Here is a 21,515-nt window from a genome sequence, read left to right on the forward strand (position 1 = left end):
TGCCTGGGCCAGAAAGAACACCCTTGCCTCAAGATTAATTCTTTCCCCACTAGCCCAGTGGAGCCATTTGCCTTCTCCTGGGCCTCCAGGGCATGTGGACAACGGGAGTCCTTTTTTAGGGTTGTCTGATTGTCAATGGCATTCAGACTTCTCACCAATAACATATACCCTAGTCCCAGGGGTGGAATAATTAGTATTTAAGTGATGGACCAATAACTGTCACCTTTGCTCAGGCCCAGAGGGGAGATAAGAATGCTGTTTTCAGCCAGGTGTGGTGGCACACACCTGTAATCCCAGCACTCAGGAGGCAGAGGTAGGAGGATCACCATGAGTTCTAGGCCACCCTGAGACTACATAGTGATTCCAGGTCAGCCTGGACCAGAGTGAGAACCTACCTCGAAAAACAAAAACAACAACAACAACAACAAAAAAGAACGCTGCTTTCTTCTCCTGCCTCTTTCTCTTCAGTACACAGTGCCAACACTCAATGCTGAGGGACCTGAACCAACAAGGCTCCCCCTTCACTGAAACATCATCCCTAGGAGAAGGCCCCGGCCCCACTGTGCACAGCTATAACTGCCAGGTGTAGATGCACGCAGGCGCATCTGCTGCCAACAGAGTGGGGAGGTAGGTGGAGCTCCCGGCCGAGGCAGGGACCAGCGCCCTTCCTAAGAGCTCCCGACACCCAAGGGCCCGCTGCTGCTCTGCTGCTCGAATTCCTGCCCCCTGATCTCAAGACCATTCAGGTTTCCTACCTTAACAAGGCGGAGCTGGTGACGTTGGTGGGGACTCTGCCAGGCCAGTAAGCCAGTGCTGGGACTCGGTGCCCACCTTCCCAGGTGGTCTGTTTGGCTGAACTTCCCCCTGTGAGAAGAGGTGATAGGTTTAGGGACAACGATAACTTGATGCTTCTTTTCAGCTAAGGGCTAGTCTCTAGGAGAACAGCGTCTCTCTAATGGCTTTCAATTTATGCTTTTAAAAAATATTTTTAAGGGCTCCAGAGATGGCTTAGCGGTTAAGGCATTTGCCTGCAAAGCCAAAACACCTCGGTTCAACTCCTCAGGACCTACATAAGCTGGATGCACAAAGTGACCCATGTGTCCGGAGTTCATTTGCTCTGTGTCTGCCTCTTTCTCTCTCTTTCTCTCTCTCTCTCAAATAAATTAATTAATTAATTAAAAATATTTTAAGACATTTTATTATGTTTTTGTTTGAGAGCAAGAGAAAGAGGCAAAGAGAGAGAGAGAGAATTGGTGCCCAAGGGCCTCCAGCCACTGCAAATGATCTCCAGACTCATGTGTCACCTTAGGCATCTGGCTTACATGGGTCCTGGGGAATAGAACCTGGGTCCTTTGGCTTTGCTGGCAGGCACCTTGACCACTAAGCCATCTCTCCAGCCCCAATCCATGCTTTGATTATACTGGACTTAACATCCATAAGTAGAAGTCAAACTCATAGTAACTTGTATCATTTTATTCCTTTCATGATACCTTTACACTTTAACTTGTCTGGATTTTTGCTGTTTGTTTGTTTGTGACATAGGGCCTCAGGTGTACCAAGTTGGCTCTGAACTCACTAGGATGACCTTGAACTTCTGATCCTTTTACTGCCTCCCAAGTGCTTCGAGTGCAAGCATGTGCCATCATTCCCAGTGTATGTTTCTTACTTCTTCCCGTGTGTCCCTGCAACATGAGGCTTCATGACAGGTCCTTTAGAAATCTCTTTTGAAGTCACAGATTTGTTCTCCTACTAATCATAATGTGACTACTGGTTTAGGATGAGAAGCTACACTTTCAGCCATCCTGGTGACATAGGCGTACAATCCCAGTTACTCAGACATCTGAGGCAGGAGGATAAAAAGCTCAACACCATCTTGGGAAACTCAAAAACATCTCTTTTTCTTTTTTTTTTAATATATTTTTTAAAATTTTTATTTATGTATTTATTTGAGAGAGACAGACACAGAGAGAAAGACAAATAGAGGGAGAGAGAGAGAATGGGCGCGCCAGGGCTTCCAGCCTCTGCAAATGAACTCCAGACGCGTGCGCCCCCTTGTGCATCTGGCTAACGTGGGACCTGGGGAACCGAGCCTCGAACCGGGGTCCTTAGGCTTCACAGGCAAGCGCTTAACCACTAAGCCATCTCTCCAGCCCGCATCTCTTTTTCTTTAAGGTTTAGAGAGTTTTTGTTAGATGAAGAGAAGGGAAGAGAAAAGAGCTCAGAGAGCTCCTGTCTGTGGGAAGACAGGCACAGGACAAGGGCCCTCAACCAGCTCAGAATAAGGCATGCACACAGAAGAGGACTGGAAAGACAGCCCCATGGGGCAGCGGCCGCCCAGCATCCGTGAGGCCAAGGGGTCAACCCTTGGGGCTCATCGAAACAAATAAATAAAAACGAGGCTGGGCAGATGGCTCAGCAGGTAAGAACATTGCCTTACACATAAGGGCCTGAATTTGTGCCCCCCCCATCAGGGCCCATGTAAATGCTTGGGTGCAGCCATGCATACCTGTAACCTCCTTCCTGTGAGGAACAGAGAGGGAACAGACAGGGGCTCCCAGAAAAGCACAGCTCCATTCAGAGAGTGACAGCCTCGAGGAAATACCGGATAAGCAGTAGAAGGATGCTGGACATTCTCTTCTGGCCTTCATTTGCTCACAGGTGTACATATCCACACATAATAAATGTGCATACGCCACACACACACACACACACACGCTTGCCTGTGAAGCCTAAGGACCTAGGTTCAATTCCCTAGCACCCATGTAAGATGCACAAGGTGGCGCATGCACTTGGAGTTCATTTTGCCGTGGATGGTGGCCCCGGCGCACCCATTCTCTCTCTCTCTCTCTCTCTCCCTCTCTTTGCCTCTTCCTCTCTCTATATATATGCCTCTTCCTCCTCTCTCCAATAAACTAACAAAATATTTTTTGAAATATAAAATATAAAAACTACAATTCTTTGAGGGATGGAGGAACCTTCTCGGGTTATTTAATCCACACAGTGCCCAACTGATCTGGTATGGATTTGTTTGTTTTGCTTTTTTAAAAAAAAAAAATTTCAAGCTAGGTTCTTCCTCTACCCCAGGCTGACCTAAAATTCACTATGTACTCTCAGGGTGGCCTCGAACTCACAGCAATCCTACCTCCGCCTCCTGAGTTCTGGGATTAAAGGTGTGTGCCACCCTATCTGGCAGTTTTGCTTTTTATTTGAATCAAGACAATGTCAATCTCAGTTCTCACCTCTTGCATTCCAGGGCAAGGCAAGAATAGACCATGTGAAATCTATGAACTTCCACATTAGCCATCAGAGGCATTGTTTTAGTAACCAAGTCAAAAGTGACCACCAATATAACGATAGCCAGTGGGCTGGAAGAGATGAGGTCATGCTTTATGGAAACATCCTGAATACACACATGGCACTGAAGTGACCATGACCGGTCCCACCACTCCCACACACACCCCACCCTCATCCCGGTTGAGCCAAAGGCCAAGGATTCCACAAAGTTCGCGTGTCAAAAACCTTTCCAGAGCAAGCATTCTGTGGTCACACACACTGCGGTCATGCGACTTCCCCACATTTGGCTGGCTGCATAAGAAAATGTCATCCTGGGTGGGGAGGCAAGGGGACCCTCTGTCCGCACACGGCCACAAACAGAACCTTTGATGTCCCCGGCCCCAGAGCACCACATCGGAAATACTCGGCATTCTTCAGATCAGCCCTGGAGTCCCCCAAGTGCTGAAGTAAGAAACAGAATGCAAAACAACTCCCAGCCTATGGACTGTTTATGTTGAAGGGTGTGGGGATCAAGAAACCAAATAAAGTTGCTACAGGCTGAGCGGAAAGCTCTTTGATCTGGCCTCACATTTCTCAAATACATTCTTCCCATCCGGAGCCGCCTCTCCCACAAACACACAATGAGGCCACTCCAGTTATTCATGCACGTGGAGCAGAGAACCTGGATCCGTAACAGGCATAGAAAGCATTTCCACGTGGCTTTGGAATGCATGACTTATACTGCAGCCTAAGGCCGCAAAGCAAGGGGGAAGCATCCACATGTGCTAGAGATCTCTCGATTGTTCTAGCCCTCAGAGAGGCATTTGTTTGGAAGCTTTGGGGATGGGTGGGTGGAAGGACAGGGCCTGTTTACATGTTGCCCCGTTCGCATGACATTCAAATGGACCTGCTTGACCTTTGAGGACAGATGCTACAGCTAGGCCAAGGCTTCAGCCTGAAGAAGCAAGCCATGAGCTCTAACCAGAAGGCAGGAAGTGGGGGTCTGCTTTGTGACAGGCAATGGGACTTAAGATACTGTCTCTGCCTCCAGGATGTTTCCAGCAGGATACACTTGCCCTGACTGAATCCATTTTCCAACTGGCCTTCACCATGAGAGATTCGGCTAACTTGCCACAATCCTTCCAGTGACTCACTTTCCCCTATATGTTTCTCAGGGGAAACGACTTCAGTGTGAATTTTGGGGAGGAACTGATCCAGTTATAAGCAGGTATATGTCACCAAAGCGGATGACCCACAAGCAAAGTTCAGAGAAGTTTAAGAGAAGAAAGGCGGGTTGAGAGAGGCCCCTCCGTGTGGCCACGTAGGTGGGGCTGGAGGGGTAACCCAGCTGCACCTGGGATTCTAATTTTAACAGAAAGACACCGATTCCATATTCCAGCCATGCAAATAACCACAGGCCCACAGACTTTGTACTCTCAAAGGGAGTTTAGCTTAAGAGTCATGAATGTGGGCAAGCAATTATAAAAATAAATATTTATCACCCACAGCATGAACACCGCTCTGCTCCAAACCCAAGTTTCTCACGGGTGCTGCCAGGGGTGGGGAAAAGAGGCCTGATGGCATCCTCTGTAAGTTTGCAAGGTGGTGGGTCTGATTAGCAGCCTGTGCGCTTGTCTCAAACAGGGCTTGTTAGGGTTTATCTGTGCCAGCAAAGGCTGAAGTTCAGAGCAACTGTCCCTGGTCCCAGTGTTACTCGGCCATACCTGCCCTAGTTTCATTCCCAGTTAAATGCAGTAATAACTGTAACAACGTTGTCTATTGACTGAGCACTTACCAAGCACCAAGTTAAGTTTCCTAAGCATAACGTCAAGGGCTCCCCCGTTTATTTACGTGTGTGCGCACATTCATGTGCATGTAAGTGTGCACACACTTGTGTGTGGAGGCTAGAGGACAACCTTACTTGTCATTTCTTCAGGGAAACAGGGTCCCTCACTGGCTTGGAACTCACCAAGTAGATAGTCTGACTGACCAGCAAGCCCCAGGGATCTAAAGTGCTAGGATTACAAGGACACGTCACCACGCAGTGCCCCCTTTGTTTTTGCTCTGTACTCTCATAGACACTTTAGTTATAGTGGTTCCTCCCATCCATGGACAGAGGGTTTCCATTGCTTGTATGCCAAAACTACCCTCAGCAAAAGAAACACCTCTGGAAGTATCACCATACCTGATTTCAAGTTATACTGCAAAGCCATAGTAATAAAACCACCCAACGTTTTGTCTTTTACATTTTTTTTTTTTTTTGCATGGGTTCTGGTCCTCCTCTGGCAAGGCAAACTCTTGACCCATAGAGCCTTCTCCCCAGCCCTCCCTGTTCATTTCACTGGACTAGCATAACAATCTTTTGTGTGGCATGGTTTAATGCACCATGACTCGCGTGTGTGTGTGTTACATGAGTGCACACACATGCATGTCTGTATGTGGGGGGAGTGGGGTCCTCACCTGTGGTGGGAGGGGGAGTGGAGCATCAGTTGCCCCACTCCGTTGCTCTTTATTCCCTGAGCTTGTAGGGCTCCAGGGATTCCCTGGTCTGCTCCCCCATGGGACTGGGGCCACAGGCAGTGTGCCTGGCTGTTCACGTGGGACCTGGAGATTTGAACTCTGGCAGTCTCAACCCCACTCAGGCCCTCATGCTTGGGAGGGATGTGCAATTAACCGCTGAGCCAGCTTCCCAGCCCTGCATGTCAATCTTTTGAGCTAAGCACTATGATTCCTGTTTCTCAAGTGGGGAAAAAAAAAAAAAAAGCTTAAAGTGGCCAAGTGTTTTTGATTTTGGTTTTATTTCGGTGGTACCAGGGATTGAATTCAGAGCTAGAGAAGTACCCTACCACTGACGTTGCATTATATCTACAGCCCCTCCTTTGTAATTTTTGTTTTTTGAAACATAGTGTATTTATTTGCAAGGGAAGAAAGAGACAGAGAAAGTAAAAGAGAGAATAGGCACCCCAAGGCCTCCTGCCCTACAAGCTCCAGACATAAGCAAAACTTTGCACATCCTCCTGTAAGTGGGCCTAGGGGAACTGAACCCAAGTTGTTGGGCTTTGCAGGCAAGCACCTTAACTTCTGAGCCACCTCTCCAGCCCAGTAATTTTTATTTTTTATACTTTATTTATTTATTTAAGAGATAGAGAGAGAGAAGAATGGGCATGCCAGGTCTTCTAGCCTGTGTAAATGAAGTCCAGACGCATGTGCCGCCTTGAGCATCTGGCTTACTGTACTGGGGAATTGAACCCAGGTCCTTAGGCATCACAGACAAGAACCTTAGCCACTATGCCATCTCTCCAGTCCAATTTTTATTTTTGAAACAGGCTCTTACTAAGTTGCCCAGGTGGCCTTGAACTCATTATGTAACCCAATCTGGTCTCAAACTTTCAGACCTCCTAGCTCAATCTCCTGAGTAGTTGGAATAAAAGGCAAGTGCACCGGATAGGATGTGGTGGTGCACGTCTTTAATCCCAGCACTCATGAGGCAGAGGTAGGAGGATCGCCATGAGTTGGAGGCCACCCTGAGACTCCACGGTGAATTCCAGGTCAGCCTGGGCTAGAGTGAGACCCTACATCGAAAAACCAAATAAATAAATAAATAAATGGCAAGTGCCATCATGCCTACTGACATTAATTGCATAACTAGCAAATGTGATGCCAGGATTGAGTTTAGATTAAACTCCCCTCACCCACTAATCCTTCGAGGGCAGCACTCTATCACTGACTGCATGCTAGACTCACAAGCAAAACTTAAAAATATCCACACTGAGGTGCTTTTCCAAGAGATCGGAGGTCAGGATGAATTGATCCCAAGTTGGCTGGAGGGGGGGCCCAGACACCAATATCTTGTAAAGCTCTCCCAATAATCTCCCATGGACAGCACCCATTCATGGGCAAGGTTGGAAAGCAGACACAATGCATTTCACAACTCAGTGCAGCTGCTTTTTAAAAAATTTTACTTTTATTTAGAGAGGCAGGAGGGGGGAAGGCAGAGAGAAAGAATGGGAGCATCAGAGCTTCCAGGCGCTGCAAACAAACTCCAGATGCATGCATTACTTTGTGCAGCTGGCCTACATGTTCCTGGGTAATCGAACCTGGATCCTTTGGAGGCAAGTACCTTAACCACTCAGGCATCTCTCTAGCCCACCTTACGTGGTTTTTAATCACAGGCTCTACACTGGCCCACACCTTTATCCTTTGTGCTATACCATCGTAAGTGTGACCTGATAAGTCACAGCAAGAACAATAGATAAGTCCGTACATCAAACTTCCACACGATTTCGAAAGCATCTGTTACTTTAGATAAGCCTTAATACTTTGATCTGAGGCACTAGCACACTAAGAGTGTTAGCTACATCTGGATTTCTGTGGAGAAATGCTTGTCTATGGCTGTGAGAATGCACTTCAATGTACTTGTGGTTAGTTATGACTCTAATTAAAGCAGAACCTCTTACTTAAAGCAATAAATATTTAGCCTCAGCAACCAAAATATAAACAGAACCATGATTCATGAATTTGCTTACTTGTTCTTCCCTGGCTCCAGAAGAGAAGTGGTATTCCATGGTGCATCACGACAGGGGCAAGCCGACCGAGGCTCCCCGCTGCCTATGCCTAGGAAGAAGCAGCCTTTCTCGGAAGGAACCCAACTGCCATGTTTCGCTGAGTCAGAGAGGCAGGGCAGCTCAGCAGTAGGCACGCAAGCTTCTCCAGACAGTCGAATCACCCAGCGAGAACCCACGGAATATTTGCATTCCCAGGGTTTTGTCCTCAGAAAATCTAATTCAATATGAGCAAAAGGCTCCGATTCTAGCTAATTCTAATGCCAGTGGTCTGAGAATCAGAGTACAAAAAGTGAAAACAGGGCTAGAGATTCAGCAGTTTAAAGCATTTGCTTGCAGAGCCTGCTGGTCTGGGTTCAATTCCCTAGTACCCACGTAAAGCCAGATGCACAAAGTGGCGCATGCATTTGCATGGAGTTAGTTTGCAGTGACAAGAAGCACTGGCAATCCCATTCACATTCTCTTTCTCTCTCTCTCTTTCCCCATCTCAAGTAAATAAATAAAATATTTACAGGAAGAAAGAAGAAAGAAAGAAAGAAAGAAAGAAAGAAAGAAAGAAAGAAAGAAAGAAAGAAAGAAAGAAAGAAGAAAGAGAGAGAAGTCCAAACAGGATGGTTGGTGAGACACCTCTAGAACCAAACAGATCTGAGTCCTAACTCCAGTGCTACTTCCTAGTCATGTGGCCTTGGGCAGAAGTCATGACCTTTCCTCATCTCCATCTCTTAGCCGTGGAGGAGAAAAATGACTGTACATATCTCATACAGTGGTGGAACAATTACATAAGACCATGAATACAAAGTTCAAGGCCAGGCACAGATATGAACAATAAAGGAAAAACTAAATTACCTATGAGTAGAAAATAGCACAGGTGGCCTCTGGCTCCTGAAGGTTGAGTGCAATAGTCCTCTGAGAGATTGAGATTACATAATATTTTTCTTTTTTAATATTTGTATTCGTTTATTTAAGACAGAGAAAGAATGGGCACACCAGAGCCTCTTGACTCTATAAACTACTTTCAGACACACGTGCCACCTTGTGCATCTGGCTTTATATAGGTACTGGGGAATTTTACCCAGGCCAGCAGGCTTTACAAGCAAGTACCTTTAAGCACTGAGCTATTGTCTCATCTGGAATAATATTTTTCTTCTTAACTAAATTTGAGTGTCATGAATAGGGCTTACTCTCCAGCTTTCTAGATCTGTAATCCTGCTCACAGCCGACAAATGTAAACTCACATCCCTTTATGTGACCTGCCTATCCCACAAAAGCATCCCCACCTGTGACTTCTGTAGACTCCTGCTCTGAGGAGTGCATCCTCTATAACCTTCTAGAGATGCAGGCTTCCTTCCTAAATGTAAATACATGTCCTTGCCAAAGATGCCCATTATATACTAGCTGTCTTTGTGTGTGTGCATGCACACGCACACACTCATGTAAGTGCTTGTGTGTATGCGGGTGCATGGGTCTGTATGGAAGGTGACAGGTGTCATCCTCAAAAACACCATCCACCTCCTTAAGGACAGTCTCTTGGTGACTCGGAACTCACCAAGTAGGCTACACTGGATGGCCAGCAAGCCTCGGACATCTATCTGCCTGGCCGCCAGGGCTTCTCCTGTCTCCACCTCCATCTCCTCGCGGCATGCTGGGATGACATGTGCTCACCACCTTGTGCTGCCTTCTGTGGGTTCTATGACCTGACCACAGCACATCGTGGCATAGAGCAAGTGCTTTTACCCACTGCACGGTCTCTCCGATCCCTGTTCTTCATTGGGTTCTGGAGACCAGACTCGGGTCCTCAAGTTTGCAAGGCAAGCATTTTACTGACTAAGCGATCTCCCCAGCCCCTGCAGAGTAGCTTTCTAGAAACATAGGCATCCAGGCTGCAGTTGGGTCCAAAATTATTGCTGGGTTAGGGTAACCTTGAACATGGTGACAGTGACATTTCACCAAGCCTGGTGGCCAAAGACAAGGGGAAAATAAAAAGATAAACTTCAACTTCCACAAGGTCCATACCATCATACCCCACCCTAACCAAAGCAAACAGCCAATACCCTTTGCCCCTCGCTCTGTCACCCCCCCCCCCCGTGTAGCATCTGTGACCTTCCCCCACCGTCCCTGCAACCCCACACTGGCCACAAGGCCCAGGATGCAGACCTGCTTCCCAGTGGGAAGGTTACGCAACAACCTGATAGGACGGAATTATAAACAAACAAGGTCTCCCAGGAGAACAGATGCCAGATTCAACAGAAGGTTTCCTCATCACCAAGGGGGAGGAAGGAACAGTTCTGCTCTTCAAATAAAACAAGGGAAGATTTTTCCAGACAGAGAAGCAGTCAGTTAGGGGGGGAGAGAAGCTGTCCTCTTGGTAGGAACTAGGTCAGGAGTGCAAGCAGAGAGGGGCTGGCGGCTGGGAGCCAGACCTGTTCGCATGGGCAGAAGGCCTGCAGTTGGAGGGGCTTGCAGTCAGGCCCTTTGTCTTTGGGAGAAAGTAAAGTCATTCCATTTGGCACACACACGCACGCACGCGCGCACACACACACACACACACACGCACACACATGCACACACACGCTGGTCTGCTTTCTCCTTGTTTGAGGAGGATAAGGGCCAAGCCAAGTGGAGCATCCTTACTCCAGCAGGGAGTAAAAAGATGACTCCAGGAGACGCTGCCTCATCCCATCAGCTGAGCGCTGCGGGCTGGCCAGGAAAGGAAAAGAAAGATGAGGAGGGGGCACGAGGCCCCGGGAGCAGGGGAAGACAGCACGTGGCCTGACGCAGCAGACTGGCTTCGGCGAGAAAGAAGCAAGGCTCTGAGGACTGTTTGTCCCGCTCGGTTGCGAAAACACTGGCTTACTCCCTTTCATCTGCTCTTGACAGGGGCTCCCTGGCAGTGGGACACGTAGGCATCCTGCTGACAGGGACCTGGGTCAGGAGGAGCAGGTGGTCCGCAGGGACGCAGACGCCTTGGCTCACAGGCCTAGCTCCTGCCAAGCTGTAGGCAAAGCTCTGTTTGGCTTTCCAGGACCCTCCGTACCATTCCGGGCAGAGAGGAAGAAGGAAGCCATGGAATAAGTTGACAGGAAATTGGTTGGAATATAAGGAAAGGGAAGTATTTATCTCTACCTTACCTATCAGGCAAAGGTCACTGGGAGACCTCTGAAGTAGGAGGACACCCACCCCCCACAGGACCACCAGCTCAAGTGCTGTGCCTACAGAAACTGGATCAAGACACAAAGTTGTTTTTTGCTTGTTTGTTTGTTTTCAGGATGTTTACCCAAAACAGTGTGTGACAAGAGATGACTGAAATCCAGCTCAGAGTAGTTTCCCAAGACAGGGACCCAGGACACCCTAAAGATTAGCCATGTCTTAGGGAAGGGATCTAGCACTTGCATAGGAAAATCTTCCCTAAGGTTTTTTCCAGCCTCCTTTCTCGTCCCCCATTGAATGGGGACACCCTGATTGTTTGGGCGAAGAATGAAGAAACGAGCCTCACAGGGAGAATTGGTAAAGAGCACACACGGGGCTCGACAATGGACAACGGCCCCCTTGCCCCTCGCCGCGCGCGGCACACAGAGGAGGGTCCCCACTTCAGCAGACAGGAGAGGAAACGGGGCTTCCTGTGCCGACGCAGCCGCTGAGGCGAGGTCCCAGCCCAGGCTCAACTGCAGAGCCACGAGCTCTCTTCTTTCCATTCCGCCTCCCACAGACCAGACTCGGGCTTTGAGGACATTTCCCTTCACAACTATGAGGTTCCAGGAAGAAAAACAGGGGTTGCTGAGACGACTGAAACCAGGAACCTGCTTCAGAAGGTGGAGGAGCAACGATCACGCTGGCCAAAGCATGGGGAGGGGGAGGAGTGCCTACAATCCTGCCCTCCAGACACCAAGTGGCCATGGAGGTCACGACTCTTGTAGCTGCCTTCACACGGGTGCTAAGGAATCCCACCTGGGCCATCTCTCCAGCCCAGTGCTTTGGCTTTTTGAGACATTGTTTCTAAGCATGGTAGTATATAGCCCCGGGCTGGCCTTGAACTCACTAGATATCCCAGGCTGGACTCAAATTGGTGGCAATCCTTCGGCATCAGCAACCCAAATGCTGAAATTATGAGTGCTGCACCACCATGTTCCAGAGCTATCATTTAATAACCACTGTCCCAGAGATCTAAGTTCTAGGCTCAGAGCTGCCTCCAGACTCCTGTGGTATAGTTAGCAATGTTCCAGACTGGTGGTGCTCCCACTGTGGTCACGGCATGAGCATCACCTAGAATCGCCACAGAAATGCAAACTGTCCATCACCCAGCCAGACCTCCGGGGTCAGAATTGCATTATGGCAGGATCTCCAAGGATCTATCAAGACAACAGAGCCTAAGAAACAGAGGCGTCTTAGTGGTTAAGGTGCTTGCCTGCAAAGCCAAAGGACCTCGGTTCGATTCCCCAAGACCCACATAAGCCAGATACACAGGGTGGCACATGTATGTGGAGTTTGTTTGCAGTGGTTGGGAGCTCTGGTGTGCCCATTCTCTATCTCCCTCCCTCTTTCTCTCTCTCAAATAAATAAATATAAATATAAATATAAATATTTTTAAAGAAACAGGGGCTAGAGAAATGGCCTAGCAGCTAAGTGTTTGCCTGTGAAGCCTAAGGGCCCCATTCAATTCTCCAGGACACACGTTAGCCAGGTACACCAGGGGGTGCATGCGTCTGGAGTTCATTTGCAGTGGCTGGAGGCCCTGGCACACCCGTTCTCTCTCTCTCTGTCTTTCTCTCTCTCTGCTGCTTTCTCTCTGTGTCTGTTGCTCTCAAATAAATAAATAAAAATGATAAACACAATAATTTTAAAAATAAAACAGTGTCATTCCTTGAGGTCACAGGGGTTTTGCTAACTGTTGTGCCCCAGGCACTGAGAACAGCTCCTGTCACATAGTATATGCTCAACAAATTGAAAGAATAAGAAAGACTAGGAGTGATCTAAAATTATACTACAAAGCCACAGTAACAAAGACAACATGGTAATGGCACAAACAGACACACAGACTAGTGAAATAGAAAAGAGGACCCAGAAATAAATTCACACAGCTATGGTCACCTGATTTTCAACAAAATCATCACAAACAAGCACTGGAAAAAGGATAGCCTATTTAACAAATGCCACAGCTGGTTATTTACATGAAGAAGAATGACATTATATCCACATCTCTTACTGTGCACAATGATCAATTCAAAATGGATCAAGAATCTTTATGTAGGGTGCTGGAAAGATGGCTTAGCACTTAAGGTACTTGTCTATGAAACCTAAGGACCCAGGTTTGATTCCCCAGTTCCCTCATAAGCCAGATGCACATGGTGGCACATGCATCTGGAGTTCGTTTGCAGCAGCTGTAGGACCTAGCACACTCATTCTCTCTCCCTCTCTCTCTCTCTCTCTCTCTCTCTCTCTCTTCCTCTTCCTTTCTTTCTCCTTCTCAAATAAATAATTTTTTTAAATAAATCAAACCAGAAATGCTGAAAATACTAGAAGTAAGCATAGGCAATGCACTGGAAGTTATAGGTATTGGTAAAAACTTTCTGAAGGGAATTCCAATAGCACAGGAAATAGTACCAAGAATCAACAAATAGGACTACATGAAATTAAAAAGGGTCATCACAAGGAAACAATGAGCAGAGTGAACAGGAAGCCTACAAAATGGGAGATCTTTGCTAACTAGCTATTCCTCTGAAAGGGGGTTGACATTCAGAATATACAAAAACAAGTGCAAAAACTAAACACACACATGGCCAGTAAATAAATAGGCAAAAGTTATTTTGGCTAACAGATTTTTTTTTTTATGTTAAACATCCTTAGCCATCAAAGAAAGACAAATTAAAAACATTTTGAGAGTTCATCTCACCCCAGTCAGAATGGCTTGCACAAAGGTGAGGCAAGCACAAGGTCACACATGCCCACTAGGTGGCACAAGCATCTGGAGTTCTATGGCAATGGCTGAGGCCCTGGCGTGCCAATTCTCCCTCCCTCCCTCTCTCTCTCTCTCTTTGTCTATCTCTCAAAAAATAAAAAAAGAAAAGAAAAGAAATGACAGTAATGCTGTTGATGCTGTGGAGAAAGGGGAACTCTTACTCACTGTTGGTGGGAGGGAAACTGATACAACCACTATATAAGTCAGTGTGGAGGTTTCTCAGAAAGCTAAAAGTTGAACTACCATGACTAAGCTCTGCTACCCCTAAGCATCTACCCACAGGACTCTGTATCCTACCACAGACAGACCTGCACATCCACATTCATTCTGCTCTATTCACAATAGCTACAAATGGAATCAACTTCGGTGTCCATGAACTGATGACTGGGTAACGAAAATGTGGTTCACTTACACAATGAAACTTTAATCAGCTGTAAAGAAAACTGAACCTTTGAAATTTCCAGAAAAATGGACGGTATTGAGAAAAAAAATAAAATGTTACTGTGAGGTAACCCAATCCCAGAAAGAAAATAAACCACATCTCCTCTCATATGTGGATCCAAATTTTTAATGTTTGCATGTATGTAAATAAGGGGATGTGAGACTGAGTGTGGGTGATGAATCTACATAGGAGATCACAAGAAGGGAAAAGAGATCATGAGGAGGGGGCTGGGGAGACGGATGGCTAAGTGGTTAAGAGCACTTCCTGTGCATGCCTGAGGGACTGGGGAGATCTGACAGGACCCACAAAAATAACTGGGTATGGTTATGTGCCTCTGTAACCCTAACCCCTCAGGGGAGGAGAGACTCAAGAATTGTTGGGGCTCATGAAAAAGTGCCAAGCTCCAAGATCAGTAAAGAGGCTCCAGCTCAAATAAGAATGAGCAGAAGCAGGACACCCCACTTTTGGCTCCAGCCACCACACAGGAGCGTGCCCTGATGCAGGTGAATGCATGAGAAGCTGCAGGAGCCCATACATGTGCACATACACACACCAGCAGTGAACTCCATGAGATTTACATCTGGCCAGTCAAGCCAAATACACCAACTAGTGCGATGCGGCATGTCTGTTATGGGGAAAACCAATGGCTCTCTGATTAGCTTGGAGGCCAATTCCATGGGAGATAATTCATGCCTGGTACTGAAAATGGATTCAAAAGCCTATGACTGGGGAGGTCATAAGCCCTAGGGGGAAAACTACTACTGTGGTCTGACTGAATGGATATATTATACCCACTAAATTGCCCTCTAAATACTTATGATTACGCCCATATCTTAATGGCACTCTCACTTTTAGTTAGAGAAGCTTCTCTTTTCTGATGGCAGTGACCACTGGGGAGACTCCCCAAAGAGCTGAGAAGTGACAGTAATGTTCATCTTACCGCATCCTCCAAGGCTCAGAGGCCATTGCAAAAAAGGGAGAAAAGGTGGAAGAAAGAATATAAGAGCCAAAGGAAGGAGAGGAGTGATGACAACACTGTCTTCCAGGCACAAAGAGGCCTTGATGTTCCTGACACACAGTGGCTGATGGACCTGCACAATAGGAGTGGGGGAAAGATGACATCAACAGAGAAGAGAGACTAGTTGTAAAGAAGAAGGGATTCAATGAAGGGAGAATCTGGGAGCGGGAAAAGTGGTGGAAGAGGATTGTGATTGTGGCATATCACTTATATTTAGGGAAGTTGTCAATAACTAAGTGAAAAAAGAAAGGGATAATTGTCTTCCCACTTGGGGATAGCTGGGGTCATTGCTAAGCAGCAGCCTGGGTAGCAGAGAAACCCCAGGAACTCTTAATATTCAACCAGATATTCCTCAGCTATGGTAATCCTGCCAGGTGCCCCTTATACACAAGCACCTCCTATAATTTTCATATTTATTTTTCAGTGATAGAGGGTCATACTGAAGCACTTGCATATGCTGAGTAAGCACTCTACCACTGAGCTATATTCTCCAGTCCCTACTATAATTGTGTGTGCGCGCGCGCGTGTGTGCATGCATGCTCATCAGTGAGTGCAGTCCAGCTAGCCAGATGGCTCCAGAGACCCCCTTTGTCTCCCAGCCCTGGGATTACAGGTAGACCACCACACCCACCTGGTATTCATGTGAGCTAGAGTCGGAACTCAAGTCCTCACGCTGAAATGAAAGAGCCTTATCCAACAGGCCACCTCCCCAACACCCTATTTTTAAATTTTTTATATAATTAGAACTGTTTGTTATAGGAACAAAAAAACCCACACTTCAATTCTCCCTCCCACACCCAGAAGTATTTACTGCTAACCTTCGGTACATTTTATTGCTTCATTCAAGATTTTCTGAGGTGTTGGGGAGTTGGCTCAAGGGTTAAAGGCACATGCTTGCAAAGTCTGCCCAACTGGGATTCAATTCCCCAGCACCTATGTAAAGCCAGATGCAAAAAGCGGTGCGTGATCTGGAGTTCATGTGCAGTAAAGAGGCCCCGGTGCTCTCATTCTAATTCTCTCCCTCTCTACTGGCAAATAAATAAAAATAGTTTTGAAAACGTATTTTTCTAGGCCGGGCATGGTGGTACATGCCTTTAATCCCAACACTTGGGATGCAGAGGTAGGAGGATCCCTGTGAGTTTGAGACCAGCTTGGGACTAGAGAGTGAGTTCAAGGTCAGCCTGAACTAGATAGAGTGAGACCTTACCTCAAATAAAAGCAAAAAGAAATCAAAATAAAAACAATAGCACTTTACTTCCTCTTTCCTTCCATGGGCAGGAGCTCTTCATACTATTTCCCCTTTCTTTCTCTTAAACTAATCAGTCTCTCTAAACTTTAAAAAAAAATAAAATATTTTTCTAGGCTGGAGAGATGGCTCAGCAGTTAAAGGCATTTGCTTGCAACGCCTACAGTCTGGGTGTGATTCCCCAGTACCCACATAAAGCCAGATGCATATGGTGGTGCATGCATCTGGAGTTCATTTGCAGTGGCTAGAGGCCCTGACACACCCATTCTCTCTCTCTCTCTCTCTCTCTCTCTCTCTCTCTCTCTCTCTCTCTCTCATAAATAAAAAAATCAAATTTTTAAAAAGCATAAGAATTGTTTAAACGCTGGTCCTATGATGTTTGAATCAGATGTACCCTGTAAACTCGTGTGTTCTGAGTGCTTGGTCCCCAGCTGGTGGCACTTGGAGAGGTGGGAGCCTTCCTGAAGAAGGTGTGTTACCAGAGACGGGCTTTGGGGTTTAGAGCCAGCACCCCCGCCTGAGCTCGGCTCAGTTTCTTGTTGCTTTCTTCCACCTGCTGTGGCGAGATGTGATGTCCAGCCTCTGCTCTACCATCTTTTCCTTGCACCATGGAGCTGCCCCCTCAAGACTGTAAGCCCAGAGAAACTCTTCCCTGCCCGCAGCTGCTTTGGTCAGTGTGTTGTCCCAGCAATGCAAAGGGAACTAGAACAGATCGATGTACCATGCCGTCCCCAGAATGGTGGCTCTCTCAGAAAGTGAGGTCCTTATGGGAAACTTTTACAAAGCAGATGGAAACCAAGCTACAGGCCAAAGGATGTTACACAGAAGGTAGAGGCACCCGAGGGAGGCTGTGAGGGGTAGTGGGCGCAGCACCGACTTTACCTGCCCGGGCTCGATCTCACAAACTTTGTGACCTTGAGCAAGTAACTTAACTTCCCTTCCTCTATGCATTAAGCCAGTGCTGCTTCTCCCTGTAACTGCTGTAGGGTTTGGAGACAAAGTATATACAAGCCGGGCAGCACTGTGCACTTAATGTTCCTTGACTAGATAAAGTGAACTAATGGTTAGATGGAGGGATGATGAAAAGAAAAGAGAAATGGGAGAAAAACAAGAGCGGCCAGATGAAGCTGAGGTGAAATATATTTTGTTAGAAGGCTGCGGGGCTGGCTAGTCCCCGTACAGCACAGGGAGAGAGGTGGTAAGTGGCTGGCTCGGCTAAACAGACCCTTTTTTTCCATCCCAACTTGTTTCCTCTTCTTTCTGGAAGCTGGTGGCTTGTGAGACACTATGTCCCTGTGTCACGATGGTGCCTCCAAGGCCAGGATACAAGTCATCCCTCCCTAAGGCAGACTGTCACTCCCAGCCAGGACCCAGCTTCCACAGTAGGCCCTGCTGAGCCTACCTTGGTGGGTTTGCCATGATCCAACGAAGGGGCCCACACTGCCTGCAAGCTCACACTTCTGAGCCCACGGGCCATTGTCCCCTAGAAACAAAGAAAAGCAATGGGTGATAGTCACTGGTCCCCTGGGAGACACAACCACTGGCTCTCTCTGGTCCCAGAGCTTTGCATAGCAGAAACCAGACAGAAGGACTTCTAAAACCAAACATGGGCCTATACTTGCCAGGCGAGGTGGTGCGCATCTATAGTCCCAGCCCCCAGGAAGGAGTCTGAGGCAGAGGGCTGGAGAGATGGCTTAGCGCTTAAGCGCTTGCCTGTAAAGCCTAAGGACCCCGGTTCGAGGCTCGGTTCCCCAGGTCCCACGTTAGCCAGATGCACAAGGGGGCGCACGCGTCTGGAGTTCGTTTGCAGAGGCTGGAAGCCCTGGCGCACCCATTCTCTCTCTCTCCCTCTATCTGTCTTTCTCTCTGTGTCTGTCGCTCTCAATTAAATAAAAATTACAAAAAAAAAAGGAGTCTGAGGCAGGAGGATCATGAATGAGGTCAGCCTGGTGTCACATAACAAATCCAAGGACAGTCCTTACCTGAGCTGCTCTCAAACTCATTGTACAGCCCACATTGGCCTTGAACTAGAGATCCTCCTACCTCAGGCTCTGAGGGATTGTAGGTGTGTGCCTCCACACCCAGCAATGTGTGAGTTCTTTTAGGGGTCACTAATTCAGTTCCACTGAGGCCACTTGACCAAAAGATATCACCTGGTTATCAGAGTTTTGGGGACCAGAGAGGAAGGTGACTATCCAGGTTCACAATGACAGTCATTCACCAACAAGAAAGACTAGTGCTCAGAGAGGCCTGGTCAGCATCCATGGAGCCCCCAGAAGCTTACTCTGTCAGTGCAAACCTTTCTAGGGACTCGACCATGGGGTGCCCATCAGATACCAGTCCAACACTCCAACACTCAGGCCAGCAAATATCATGAGAGCCCCAACTTCAAAGTAAGCCCTGTCCTGTGACGAGATCAGCGGAGCAGGCCCTGCTCTTCCCAGGCACCCACAAAGCTGTCCACGAGGCGGCGAGCAGACCAACTGGATTTTACTTCTTTACCTGTGAACCAGAGGAATGTGTTTTCTTTTGCTGTGCGGTCAATTTTGTCTTTGATCTGTCCAACCAAACTGTCCATCTCCCGGAGACCTGCACGGTATGGCCTTTGGCTCCATGGGTTTGCCAATGGTGGAGTGACAGATAAAGGCACGTGCATATGGGCCAGGGCCACATAGAGCAGGAAGGGTCTTCCGCTGGAGCTAGAATAAATGAGAGATTCGGGAGCCTCTGAAGGAGGATGGCGTGGTTCAATACTCAGAATCAAAAGGACGTTCATACATACATACATTCATAAATACATAGCCTGGTAGTTGCGGGGATCAGAAAGCTGTCTTGCTCCCACCCCAACCCCAGGCAAGGAACCAATACCTTTCCTCTTGTACTATAGCAGGGACTCTCACTGAAGCCTCCTCCCACAGGCCACACCATGAGAGAGGACTTTCGGAGGATACAGAGAAAAGCAGTGGGTGAATAGCTATGCTCAATCAAGTGCCTTTTTGACATGTGTACCCAGAAATTCAAATTTCTTTTTAAAACTATTTTTATTTATTTATTTACTAGAAAGAGACAGAGAGATAGAATGGGCACACCAGGGCCTCTAGCCACTGCAAACGAACTCCAGATGCATTGTCACTTTGTGCATCTGGCTTTATGTGAATACTGGGGAATCGAACCCAGGTCCTTAGGCTTTGCAGGCAAGTGCCTTAACCTCTAAGCCATCTCTCCAGCCCTATTTTGTTTTTAAAGTATTTTTTAAATAAAAAAAATTAAAGATTAAAAAATGTCATTTGAGTTACTGACTTGAGTGTCATTTTAAAAAATGGCAAATGAATTTTGGCTTGGAATTAGGACAGAATTTCCAACAATTTTTGAAATGGCCATTTTGTACTTTGATGTAACATGGCATTCTCAGAATTGACAGTTATCAAAATATTAATCAACTAAAAAATGTTGAGGATGCTCTGTCCTGAATATCAAATATTCAGCCAAGATTTAATGTTTTATAGAAATATAAGCAAACATATCTATCTCATTAGCACAAAAATTTGCTTTCATCTTTAACAAATGCTTTTTTTATATAAAGGCAGAGTGGCATAAAAATGTGCAAGGAGAAAAAGGCTCTCAAGTGAACAAATTTTGTTGGTTTTGTTTTTGAGGTATGGTTTTGCTTTAGACCAGGCTGACCCAGAATTTACTATGTAGTCTCATGGTGGCCTCAAACTCACAATAATCCTCCTACCTCTGCCTCCTGAGTGCTGGGATCAAAGGTGTGTGTCACCATGCCCAGCACAAGTGGACAAAATTTAAGAAGCCCTATTATCAAATAGTTGAAAGTAGAATGGTGGTTACTCAGAGAGCAAAGGGAAGGAAAAATGAAGAGCTAATGTTAAATGAGTTTCAATGTGGAGGGACGGAAACATTCTCGAGATGGATAGGAATTATTTACAAGGCGAATACCTAGGGACTGGAGAGATGGCACAGTGGTTAAGAAATTTGCCTGGAAAGCGTAAGGACCCAGGCTTGATCCCCCAGTACTCAGGTGAAGCCGGATGCACCAAGTGGCACATGCATCTGGAGTTTGGTTGCAGAGGCTAGAGGCCCTGACACAGCCATTCTCTCTCTCTCTCTCTCTCTCTCTCTCTCGTCCCCCCTCCCTCCCTCTTTCTCTCAAATAAATAAATTTTAAAAATGAACATTCATAGTGTCACAGAATCTCACATTTAAAATGGTTGAGGACCTTCTGTTATATATGTGTGTGCGTTTACTGCATAGAAAGTTGACTCTGGGGCAAACATAAACAGAGTACAATATATATGTATGGAAATGTTCAGGAATCAACCCCTTGCTGGTACCAAGAGACAAATGGACATGTATAATAACATACATGTACACATATCTACATCGTAAGTTTAAGGTCATCTTGGCTACATAGTGAGTCTAAGGCCAGCATAGGCTATAGAAGACCCTGTTTCAAAAAAAATAATGAATTCTCATAATTGATAATGCTCTAATTATTATATTTTATAAGCAAGTGCCTTTAACTACTGAGCAATCTCACTAGCCCCTCTAATTACTTTATTTTACTATGATCTACGTTTCCTTTCCACCCTGACATCGGAGATTGAACCCAGGGCTCCACACTTGCTAGGCAATAGACTACACTAAGCTATATCCCTAGTCCTCTTTTTGCTTTTTATTTTGAAACAGGGTCTCACTAAGTTGTGTAAGCTGGTATTGAATTCACTCTGTAGCTCAGGCCGGCCTTGAGCTTAGGATCTTCCTGTCTCCGCCTCAGGAGTATCTGGGAGCTCCGGCCTGTGAGTGCTCTGTGCGCATAGGCTGGCTGCGCCTATTCCATCTGTGTTGTAACAATGCAGGTCAGGGTGCCCAGCTTTTCTCAACCCACATGTGGTGCCACCCTGAAATCAGCCATGGGTGAGGGTATTTACACCACAGAAATGGGCGGATCGGGGATGTCTGCTCTGAGATCTGGTTATTAAACATTTTACCCTTTCTCTATA

General features: G+C 46.8%; 1 protein-coding gene across 1 annotated transcript in view; it reads right to left on the minus strand.

The window, feature by feature from the left end:
- Arsg (arylsulfatase G) overlaps window positions 1-21,515 on the minus strand; it is a 143,625-nt gene that overhangs the window by 31,179 nt on the left and 90,931 nt on the right. Inside the window, exons 7-9 of the mRNA XM_004655655.2 lie at window positions 18,997-19,193; window positions 17,897-17,977; window positions 756-864 (exon numbers count right to left, since the gene is read on the minus strand). Of these exons, the coding sequence (XP_004655712.2) occupies window positions 756-864; window positions 17,897-17,977; window positions 18,997-19,193 (387 nt within the window). The remainder of the gene's footprint in view (window positions 1-755; window positions 865-17,896; window positions 17,978-18,996; window positions 19,194-21,515) is intronic.

Source organism: Jaculus jaculus, chromosome 9 (genome assembly GCF_020740685.1).
Source record: "Jaculus jaculus isolate mJacJac1 chromosome 9, mJacJac1.mat.Y.cur, whole genome shotgun sequence".
Taxonomy (NCBI): Eukaryota; Metazoa; Chordata; class Mammalia; order Rodentia; family Dipodidae; genus Jaculus; species Jaculus jaculus.